At 39.3% G+C, this 12,177-nt stretch overlaps 1 protein-coding gene across 1 annotated transcript in view; it reads left to right on the top strand.

Annotated features, from left to right (window-relative positions):
• NEB (nebulin) overlaps nt 1-12,177 on the top strand; it is a 193,958-nt gene that overhangs the window by 35,687 nt on the left and 146,094 nt on the right. The window contains exons 28-36 of the mRNA XM_073306879.1: nt 560-871; nt 2,111-2,317; nt 2,595-2,699; nt 4,080-4,187; nt 7,533-7,844; nt 8,825-9,031; nt 9,824-9,928; nt 10,094-10,201; nt 10,712-11,023. Coding sequence (XP_073162980.1) covers nt 560-871; nt 2,111-2,317; nt 2,595-2,699; nt 4,080-4,187; nt 7,533-7,844; nt 8,825-9,031; nt 9,824-9,928; nt 10,094-10,201; nt 10,712-11,023 — 1,776 coding nt within the window. The remainder of the gene's footprint in view (nt 1-559; nt 872-2,110; nt 2,318-2,594; nt 2,700-4,079; nt 4,188-7,532; nt 7,845-8,824; nt 9,032-9,823; nt 9,929-10,093; nt 10,202-10,711; nt 11,024-12,177) is intronic.

The following is a 12,177-nucleotide window of genomic DNA, read 5'->3' as shown; positions in this document are numbered from 1 at the left end:
ACAATCTGGAGACTGATCCAGTGATTTTAAATCACCAGAGGGGACCGGGCCAGTTGTGTTCAGTTTATTTGCCATAGCTAAACCACTGATTGACCAGTTGCTGGTAAATTGTTCTAATACAACTCATGGGCCTTGTTAACACAGGACTTCCTTTGTAAGTTTCTCTTCACTCTTCGCGCTCTCTGGTGCAGCTCCACAAGAAGTAACAGTAGTGGAAGTGCTAGTGTTAACAGAGCTCCCGCCTTTACCCTAGTGTTGTGTGAAATCTGTTCTGTACCGGGTTAGGCGCTCGTGCCCTGTTTACACTAGTGCTTACACCACTGCTACCCCCATTGCTGCACTGGTAGTAGGGCAATATTGGGAGATTTCCAAGAAAGTCTAGTGTACATAGAGACACTGGGTATTCCATTTGGGATGACTGACCCATCTGAACTACCTTCCCCAAAGTTCATTACAAGAAAGGACACCTTTCTATTGTCTGAACATTAAATCTAGATATCAATATACATATCCAGTAGATATGCGTAGCACATTTACCATCCTCTCCCTCTCCCTCCAGTATAAATACAAAGAAGCTTATGAAAAGGCAAAAGGAAAACATGTTGGTTTCAGGAGTGTGCGTGATGATCCCAAACTTGTCCATTATATGAATGTGGCAAAGTTGCAGTCTGACCGTGAGTACAAGAAGGACTATGAGAAGACCAAGACCAACTATCATACACCTGCTGATATGGTCAGTATCCAGGCTGCTAAACAGTCTCAAGACATAGCCTCCAATACCCACTACAAACATCTGATCCACCACTACACGTATCTGCCGGATGCCATGAATGTTGAACTTACAAAGAACATGATGCAAATTCAAAGTAATGTAAGTGTTTCAACTTTGCTAATTTCATAGTTGCTTAAAAACAATACAATGCATCCCAAGGAAAGTAGAAGAAAAACTTTATTATTATTATCTGGAAGTACTGTTGCTGTGTTGGGACTCAGCATATCCCTGTAAAAGATTTAAAGCAGACTTTATTATCTATTTGGGGGGAAACTATAAAATTTTACTTTGGCAGCTGATGGTTTGGAGTTTTGGAGGTGTTACATTCCTGGCTAGAGTCCTATTCAATGGGATTTTTGGCATGTGCGTACCAGTAGAGATTGTACTTTTGGAATATTGAATTCATAGGACTTTTTAAAATGCCTTTTATCATACTTGAGCACAAAACTGATTCTTTGTTTTGCAATGCACCCCATTTTTGTTTGCTTGACTGAGGAGATATTTTGAAAGCCCCTTGATCTTGTCCTCATCTCAGACTGAGACAACATAATAACAACGTGGCTCCTTATCAGCAGGAGTGGGCAAAAATATAACTATTATTATTATGATGATTATTATAAAGTCAACCCAATGCAGGGAACCAACATAGGACACTACATTCCACTTAGACCCTTCATGGGTTGTGCAGGAATGGGGTGCACACAGCACTCTGCACTGCAGAACTGGTTTCTGAACCAGCCTCTGCAAGGCTGCATGGAAGGTCAGTTTGAGAGTAGGTTGGGGGCAGGTCAAGGGAGGAGCCATGGATTGTGTGCTCCCAACTTCCCAACACTTCACCTGCAAAGATACCCTTGAGTTTTATGCAGGTGGAGTAAATTTCACCCACAGTGCTATAAATTTCATATTATACAACAGGTGAAATATGGTAAACAAAAATCAAGTCATTGCCCTAAAGAGTTTATTAGTGTAAAAGCAAGTCCAGTCTAGTCCTATACAATGCAAAACAAACAAAGAATGCTGTAGGGTCACTATGTTGTAGCAGAAATGTTTTAAGAATAGGTGGGACCATAGTAGGGGAAGAGAGAAGGAACATGGTAAATATTAATTGAGAGAGTCTACCAAATGTATGAGACAAGGCATGTAGGGCACCCAGGACAAAATCCCAGGAAATTATAGAGAAATGTAAAAAAGGTAAAGCAAAGCTTTCTGTTTCCCCAATAAGAAACTATAAATATTTTCTGTCAAATGCAGACCATACTGACTAGGTCACGTGATTAATGCTATTCAATGGGAAATTCTTTGCAATCTTTGAACAATTTAGGATTCGTCTTTTTTCAGAACTTGTACAAACAAGATTACAACAGCTGGTTCAAGGGTATTGGATGGAGCCCTCTGGGTTCTCTGGATGTTGAAAAGGTGAAAAAAGCTGGAGAGGCATTAAATGAAAAGAAATATCGCCAGACCCCAGACACCTTCAAGTTCACAAGTCTACCGGACTCAATGCCAATGATTTTGGCTCAGCATAATACCAAGCAACTGAGTGAGGTAAGCAGTTTCTCCACACACTACTATGGACAGGACAGAATTTGTCAGTTGTATATGTTCCTGATTTGTTGTCTGATACCATTGTTGTGATATGCATATATTGAAATACAAAGACTCAAATTCCATCTAATAGATCTTTTGCGTTTCAAGGGCTATATATGTAGTAAAACTGCAGTTTGTGGGTAAGTATTAAACATTGCTACTTGTATATGATTAAGCTGATGCGACCTGCCTTGTATCTTGTAAAAGAGATATTGTGTATTATTTTCCTTCTTAGATAAATTATAAGCAGGAGGGTGAGAAACTGAAACACAAATACACTCTGGACCCTGACGTTCCTCAATTTATTCAAGCCAAGGTCAACGCATTAAACATGAGCGATGTGAGTATTTGACAATAAATTATTCAATTATTATAGTGTATTAATATTCTATTTATGGGGTTTTTGGTATATTTGTGGTGTAAAATTTGAATATTGAAAATGTGTAAAGCCCCAGTTCAGCAAAGCTCTTGCCTGCATGCATGTGCTTAAAGCTAAATGTGTGCTTTAAGTGGATAGAGGTGGATGTAACATATGCTTTAGTACTTTGCTGCACTGAGGCCTAAATGACTAGTTAGAATTAATAAAACACTCAGAATATAATTTAATGTCCAGATTCAGTTCAGTGTGGAGATTGAAATTTTTTCTTTACTTCACTTAGGGGAGGGACAAATAGTTCAATCTCTATGCCTAGTCAATCCTTAGCTTTAATATCTATGTATCTATCTGTGTTTCTAACCTATCACTGTAAGGTTCTCCGCTGAGACTGCCAGCAAGGGAATGATGGAGCCCTTTCATAGCAATTATAATAATGAATTTGGTGATGAGGACATTTGTCCTCTAGGAACTGGCCAGAGATCACCAACTCCTTTTATATAGTCCAGTAGATAACCATCAAGTCATTTCGAACCACTGCCAAACTGATGTCAGGGTCACACCAGCAACTGAGAGATAGTCTGTTACCAATCCCTGAACCAAACACTCTGCTTCCCTCAGTTTACTTAAGATCATAGGACCTAATCCTGAAGCCTTTACTTAGGTAAATTTCGCATTGACTCAGTGAAGTCAAAAGGGCTTTTGAGCAAGAGTCTTCCCTAGAGCTATTTTTTGGTTTGGTGGCTGAACCCAAAAATCTGGGGGGGGGGAGGGGCGGAATGTGTGCAATTCAAACCAACCAACCCCCCCTCCCCCAAACTTTCAGGATGAATGAAATGTTCCAAATGTCATTTTGAATTGACATTTCATTTTGAAAACGTCACTTTGAAGTGAAATGTTGAAATGGTGGTTTTTTTAAACGTTAGAAAGATATATTTCAACATTTCCAAAAAATAATCAGTTTTTTTCAGCGGAAACTATTCACCAAATTTGACCTTAATTTGTGAATAGTTTTGATGCCCCCCCAAAAATTCATGTTGGGGCAAATTTACTATTTGAAAAAAAAATTACGTCGTTTTAGACCTCATTAATACCGTTAAGGCCATTTTTCCTTTGCCAATTCAATTGCCAAAAATGCTAACTGAGAAAATGAGACAGTTTAACTACACTGATTTGAAGTGACTACCTGAAAACACTGTATTATCCTTGTAATAAACTTGAGCAGACCTAAAATGAATGTTACTCAGTGTAATATTTGTAATACAGAAACACGAGTTTACAGTAGTCTGTAAAGATTATAAACTACTCATAATAAGAAAAATTGTTGGTTCTTTTTTTTTCTTTAAGGCTTATTACAAAGCAGACTGGAAAAAAACAATTGCCAAAGGGTATGATCTGAAACCAGATTCCATCTCTGTAATTGCTGCTAAAGCTTCCCAAAAGATTGCCAGTGATGTAAGTATAATTTGGATAGAAATTGGAGGATCTACTTTATTGTAACTTTCTGCAGCATATAATACTATACTCTGAACACTGACTATTTTGTGATGCTATGCAATTAAAAACTGATATGGATTTCCATATGGGCTTCAGAAGCAAGCTGAATACAGTCATATCTTGACTTTCTGAACCCTGGTTACCTGGAAGTCTTGTTTATACAGTATGCCCGTCCTAAGGTCTGAATTAAGTTCTGGTCCTGCCAAGTTCAAGTTCCTCTTGTCCAGCTTATTTGTGCAGTGTTCTGAAGAACTATAGTTCTAGTCCTCTGGCAGTCCTTAACTCCTGAGGAATTGTTGTTTTAATTTAGATGGAGTATATGTGCCCAAAGAGTCAACAAACATGACCTTGAACTGTCCAACATTAAACATTTTTATACAAGGTTTGGTGCACAGAGACCTCAGCTTGCTTAGTACTATGGCAAGCACAATATTAAAAATCCTGTTAACCTTTTATTAAAGATACAGAAAGAATGAAAAACAGTTACAGCATTTGAAATGTAAAGTACTAAGTAAGGCTTTCATTTTAACCATATTCCTTGTTCCCTTTTGGCTGTAGATAGCTTTTAGAAGGAAAACCCTCCTTGTCTGACAACGGTAATAAAGACAACAATAACTGTCCTTTTTGGGGAAAAGAGAAAAAGTTTAGTTAAGATGGGCTGGAGCAGTTGTTGTTGTTGTTAAAGTCCGATCCCATTTCCTAGAAAACAAAATGCGACAAACACACAAAAAAGGGATAAGAAGAGAATGGCAAAGATAGAAAATACAGCTTCTGTCTCTAACTTTCACTTTTAATCTCACTGCTGAAAAACACGGGCACAACACATGGTCTTATCAGCCATTCTGAGTCCTGGCAAACTTGTGTCAGCATTGGGCTGATAAGGGAATTGCATTTAGCTGCCTCTTTCTAGTCACAGCCTTCCAGAAGTATTGCAGAATATGCGGTCTTGGCTGGCTAAGCCAGATTTTTATTAAATAGAAGGCAAAAGGAGATGGATGAGAATGAGAAGCAGTAAAGGGTACATTTATACAATGAGCAGCAGCAGACAGCAGCGACAGAGACAGGCAGCAGACAGAGCCCAGGTTGACAGATTTGGGCTCATGGGACTTGTTAGGGGCTTTCCCTTTGCCCCTCCCCTGGTTCTTGTCACACAGAGAGAAAGCAGAAGACCAGAAGTCCGAAGTGTAGGCAATGTGATGTTAATCAAGCAAGCATCTCCATAGCTTTGCACGCTGGTAGAACCTTTCCCCTTGTCCCCATTTTTCCCACCTCCTCCTCCTTAGCAGGCTCTATACCTGTAGTGCACACCCCTGGTCCCACCCCTAACAATTTATGGTCATGTTCCATTCTGGAGGGTCGTGAGTCTGGGGGCTTCAGTACTATCTCTTTTGTACCTGATGAGAGGGATAAAGCCAGGCTTTTCTTTGGCTTTTAGTGTTTCTTATGCCTCCTCCCCACGTTCCCCTTGCCCCTCTCAACTGGTTGCTTGACCTTATCTCAAGAGAGGAATTGAAGCAGGCCTGTCCTTCAAGCGTACACTCGTAGATTAAACTCCCGGTCTACCCAGCAACAGGTTAGCTCTGTTTCTTATCTCTTTTCACCCCATCTGCTTGTGGGCAGATATAATACAGAGTGTCTTTGTTCTTTGTTCACACATATTAGTAGGAATATAAAAGTATCAAAAATCAAACCCAAAATTCTATCCCAGGCTAACAAACAGGCCTATATACAAACAGGGCTCAAGCTATAGCACTAAAAATAGCTGAGCAGATGTTGTGGCTCAGGCTGGAGCTTGGGCTTTGAAGCTTACCTTCCTCCCAAGGCTTCAGAGCCCAAGCTTCTACCTGCCTGAGCCGTAATGTCTACACAGCTATTTTTAGTGCGATAGAGTGAGCCCCATGAGAGCAAGTCTGTCAACCCAGGCTCTGAGACTTGCTGCTGCGGGCTGTATAGAAGACCCTAAAGTGGGGAAGAAAATGAACCCATGGGAGGATGTGTGCACATGTGTGACACAATCTCATGTCCTAGGTGATGGCTGGGAGTCAGCCGGAGCTGGTGGAGATGCCAATGTCTTCTGGGTCCCCTGACTGGCCTGGTCTGGCCAGGACATCTCTCAGGATTAAGAGGAAGGCCTGGGGTCCCAGGAGACAGGGAAGCTTGCTTCAGCAGCTGTTGGCAGAACACTATTTCTTCTGCTAAATTTTCCCCAAACACTTTTCTTTTTAAGAACCTCAAGATCAAGTGTTGGGTGGAGTAGTCCATCCTCTCATTATTTTGTCCACCAATAAACCTAATTTCCAACACCAATTTTCACTCACTTTTTACTCTTGAGCTCACAATTAGGGTAAATTTGGAGGTCCACTTATCACAACAGGATGTAACTGCAGTATCAATGGGTATCGGGGAAGCCCAGCAACTTTTAAATCAGTGGTGCCAGGTGAGCAGGCTTTGAAGGCTGCAGAGATGGGGAACCCTGATTGAAATTGACTCCTGTCCAGCATGACCTCAAGACCTATGAACCACTCAAGTCCCACTTAAACCCTATTCCCCCAAATATCTGAATCCTTATCTAGATGTTTTGGCGCTTTTGGTGGTTTGGATAGTACTGTAAGAAAAAAAAAAACGGCAATGGGTCTGTGAGAGGGAGTGGACTAGAGCCCTAGGATATGACAGACAAAAGGTGTAGAGACAGTGAGGGGGAAGAGATTATATACTGTATATCAGAGCTGTGTGAATACTGGAGTTTTCCGTTTGCTGGCAATTCTGAAAAACTGAAAAAATATGACTTCAGGTTGAACTGAAAACAAAATTTTTCTAAACTTTCAGCAAATGAAGTAAAAAAAGTTTTGATTTAACTGTTCAAATTTTTAAAAATAAAATTGAAGGAAATTTCAAAATGAAAAGTTATTTAGAAGCAAAACACTGGTATGTTTCATTCTGATATTTTTCGGAATTTTTTTGGTGTGGGAGGTTCGACACTAACGGTTTTTGCAAATTCATGTAGGTTTTGCGAAAGTTTTTGTGTCACTGAATCTGCTTTTCGCTCAAAAGTTTTGGCAGGAAAATTTCTCCCAGCTCTGCTGTCTATATCTATGTCATCAGTATAGCTGGGAAAGGCTGAGGACTGAAAGCCAGCAACCCTCTTCCCCAAACCTAATTAATCAGTTAATGTGTGCAAAATGATTTCAAGATGTATGTTATGAGGTGTAATTATAACAATATTGAATTTCAAAGTGTTAAACCGATCATAAACATGTCTACCTTTTTCAAAGGTGATAAGGTTTTGTTTTCCTTTTTCTCTAGTACAAGTATAAAGAATCATATGAGAAAGAAAAAGGCAAACACGTTGGATTCCGTAGCCTGCAGGATGATCCTAAACTGGTTCACTACATGAATGTGGCCAAAATGCAGTCAGAACGCGAGTACAAGAAGGGTTATGAGAGCAGCAAGACAAAGTATCACACACCCCTAGATATGTTCAGTGTGACGGCTGCGAAGAAAGCCCAGGAAGTGGTTACAAATACCAACTACAAACAGCTACTACACAACTACACACTCTTGCCTGATGCGATGAATGTGCAACTACCAAGACATATGATGCAGATTCAGAGTGATGTATGTAACTTTACTTGGTTATACTATCTTGCAAAAAAGTTGAGGCTAATTAATAGCCAGTGGCAGATTAAAGCAGGATGGAACAAACAGGTGTTCGTTTAGGGGCCCTAAGTTTTCCAAAGAGTTATAGTGATTATATAGAATGGATTCCAGGATATTCCTTGAGCAAACAAACCCTAGCTCCAAATATTAAATTATTTCCCAGCCAAGGAACATACTTTCTGATTGTAAGTACATTTCTGTGCTTGGTGTTATTACTTTCTAATTGTATTGTGATATTACTGTTTTTTATTTGTATGGTGGTAGCATCTACATTTTATCTAGATACCTGTATATAATATCTTTGTGTAGCTTAGAGTCCTATTTTTGTTTCCTCCCTTCCCCCTCACTCCCCAGTACCTTCTAAGGATTTCATAAATAGATCACTGGAAGGATCTATTTTGTTGAAGGATCCTTTACATTTTGTGCCTCATCTCCATTTCTCCCCCCAAAAATACCTTTATTTTTCGCATCCTGATACTGTTTTAGAGCAGGTCCTGAAGTCCATTAAAGCTGATGAAAATTTTGCCTGAGCAGGGATTTGTACTATCAGGCCCTAAAGAAGAAATTGCTGAAGGGACAGAATTGCTGAGAGTAAATTAATTAAAAGTGTCAATAAGACATTTATTCTAAAAAAAAAATGATTATGCTAGCTCTCAGTTTTCCTACTTTATCCATCAAATTTTGCCCTTGAATGTGTGCATTTAGCTTCCAGTGGGAGTTCTGCATGTGAATCATAAAGAACAATTTAGCCTTATATTTTGAGTGATCTTTAGTTGCATCCTATATCTTTGAAAAACACGAGTGAGCACTGATCAATTTTGCTCATATTTTTCTTTCAACAATGACTAGGAAAAATTCAAAACCTTCATTTCTTTTTGTGTGTGGAAATTCTGATTTCTCTTACCCCCTTTAACTTCTCTGTTTATTTTGTAAAAAAGAATCTTTACAAAACAGACTTCAATAACTGGCTAAGAGGAGTTGGTTGGATGCCAATTCAGTCTTTGGCTGTGGAGAAGGTCAAGAAGGCTACAGAGATTCTCAGTGAAAAGAAATATCGCCAGCACCCAGACAAGCTAAAATATTCCATTACAACTGATGCAATGGAGCAGGTGCTGGCTAAACAGAATGCGCAGACCATGAATAAGGTGAGAATTTGCTCAGAGGAACCTGGGTTTCAGTATTAATGCCTCAGTCCTGTAAAGTTAAACTCACTGAAGTCACTGGGGTTCCATATAGGTGCATGGGTCTGCTTGGATGCATCACTTGGTCCTGCTTTGAGCAGGGGGTTGGACTAGATGACCTTCTGGGGTCCCTTCCAACCCTGATATTCTATGATTCTATGACTTTGTAGGACAGGGGCCTAAGACATTATGGAAGCATCATAGTTAAAGGTGTGCTGCAATTTGCATTAAGAGCAAGATTATAGCTCTATGTTCTGTTTGGGTGGTATTGTGTATCCTCCCCAGATGTACAGAACTTAAGCAACTGTTACTCTTTGTGTGTGGGAAATAATATTAGTAATGAGTGAACTGCAAAAGTTTTAGAATTCTGATTCAGCACTCCCTGAAATGGGGATTTTGCTCTGAAGCTCATCCAAAACATCTGGGACACAACCAGGACACCATCCCAAGTGGGTCATGGATGTGTAACTGAGCTCACAGAATAGGGAAAAACAATATGTACATTGAAAATCTTCAGGTACAGTCTGTTGCTTATGATAATATAATTTGCATAATTTATCATAGGATGTACAAAAGAAAGATGACGGAAATTGTCACTGTGCATTAGTTAGATTTTGTATAGGTTATCTGTAATACTTATGAAGTTTTGTGCTGCAGAGTCTTATTTGGCACATATGAGTAAAATGAAAAGAATCTCTTGTTTTATAATGAATTGCAATGCCTTTTTTTATATTAAATATCACTTTGGAATTGCAGAGGCTCTACACTGATAAATGGAACAAAGAGAAGACGAGCATTCATGTTATGCCGGACACTCCAGAAATTCTGCAGTCGAGGGTGAACCAGATCACCATGAGTGATGTAAGCTGTCATAATCAAGCAGGACATTCAGTGTCAGTTTAAAATGCACTCCTAAAGTGGTGCCCTTTACAGATCTAATTTTAAAATATTTAAATGCAGATGCAGGGTTATTAACATTTCCACCTTCATAACAAAAACTTTGTTCTCTTTTATGTTTTGGATTAGAAATTATACAGGGCTGGCTGGGAGGAAGAGAAGAAGAAGGGTTATGACATGCAGTCTGATGCTATCCCAATAAGGGCAGCCAAGGCCTCCAGAGACATCGCAAGTGATGTAAGTTCTATTTTTAGATTGCACTCAGGTAAAATTACGAAAGGGGTGTAAACTAAGAGGAATTCAGGCTACTTCACAGATAAAACATTTGGGCTGATTCCAACCCTAGAGGATATCTACTTCAATACTGGCTTTTGGAGCCTCCTGGACAATCTAGGTTTGAATTACATGCTTGGTGTGGTAAATCTTGGAACAGTTCTTGTTCTGAATATTTATTTCACAAGCCTCCAGTGGATCCTCTGAGATCTGTGTATTCTGTACCCCTTGCTCATTCTTGGCTTGGTCCTGCTGAGCACCATAGCCCCATGAATTCACTGGGTTACTTATCTGCTTAAACATATGCTTTAGTGCTTTGGTGGATCAGGGCCGTGGTGTTCAAAACGTTGCAGGGTTAAGCCCTCTGTGATAAGTCAAACCGAATGTTTTATACCTTTTTAAAAATAAATGCATGCTTAATAATGCATTCTTCTGTATTGAGTTTACCCTGATATGTTTATTTTCTGCTTTCAGTACAAATACAAACTAGCTTATGAACAGGCAAGAGGAAAGCATATTGGGTTCCGTAGCCTTGAGGATGATCCCAAGCTGGTGCACTTCATGAAGGTGGCTAAGATGCAGTCTGATCGTGAATATAAAAAGGACTATGAGAAGTCAAAGACGAGATTCCACACCCCAGTTGATATGTTCAGTGTAGTGGCAGCCAAGAAAGCACAGGAAGTGGCTACCAATACAAACTACAAGCACCTGATCCACCATTACAATGTTTTGCCTGATGCTATGAATCTTGAATTAGCCAAAAACATGATGCAGATACAGAGTGACGTAAGTGAAAGACTCTACAACCTTTGTGTTACCAATTAAGAAATATTTAGTTTATGGATAAATACCATAGGTTAAATCCTAGAGTTTTATAGATAAGCCAGTGCAATTGTATATTAAAACGTAGCAAGTATAAAAGAGCAGTCCATCAGTAATATGCACATTGTATTTCTTAGAATAATCTGAAATATTAAACTAAACTAGTTTATAAAGAATTTAGATGGGATCAGATGGCAAGTCTGCCCACTTTGTTTATATGCTTGTCACGTGTTTATAGCTTACAAGTCCCATTTGACTCAAGGAGTAATACTTGTGTGCAGCCCAAGCCAAGGAAAGCTTCACTAACAGAATCATCATACATTTTCCAAGAAATTATCCTTTCAGAAATTAGGGGAACCAAAGTTAGGCCCTATTGTGCCTCAGAGGGCTGTCTCCAATGTATAGTGCTACTTGGGGATACTCCTGAGGTGATGGAGCTTACACACTGTTTCCCAAGGCTTTGCCTAAAGACACAGTCTAGCCCCTTTTACTGAGAGGGGCTGATCCTGCCGCCCCATTTGTGTATGCTGTAGCTTCACAGAAGTAATTGGGATTGGAATTTTATATGGAATGTGTAGGAATATAGGCTCACATTAGAACTGGGTGAATGATGGTTTTAATTTGAGTTGGGATATTAATGTGAACAAGAGGCCCAAAGCATGGAATAAAAAAGAATGAAACCATGAGGAAAGTTAGTTGTTGTGTTAAACTTGTAGTGACCCTTCAAACGACCAGTGTTATCTTATTCAAGGATTGGGCTAAAGAAATAGAAAGAAAACATAGTTATTGGTTATCATGTGCAGTAAACAATTGGCTGTATGAAAACCGCCTTCATCTGACCTGAGCTAAGTTCTGATAATTGGCAATGACATCACTTGCTTGTTAAAAGGGTATAAAAAAGTAAACTCTTAAAGACTACATTGCTAATACCTGCCTGAAGTTAACCAATATGAATCTGAACATCCTTGGCTTTAGCCCGTTCGTAAGTATCTTGATCAAATGTTTACAAATGTTTTGTTACTGTTTGGATGTAGTAAATTGCTTATTAGTTAGGCTTTTAGGCAAGTTTAGAACAATTGTATAAATACCATTCGGCATTTGGATTTAATAAAGGAATT

Source organism: Lepidochelys kempii, chromosome 11 (assembly GCF_965140265.1).
Source record: "Lepidochelys kempii isolate rLepKem1 chromosome 11, rLepKem1.hap2, whole genome shotgun sequence".
NCBI classification, from domain to species: domain Eukaryota; kingdom Metazoa; phylum Chordata; order Testudines; family Cheloniidae; genus Lepidochelys; species Lepidochelys kempii.
Note: the sequence above shows the minus strand (reverse complement) of the source record. Positions and strands in the feature narration are given on the sequence as shown.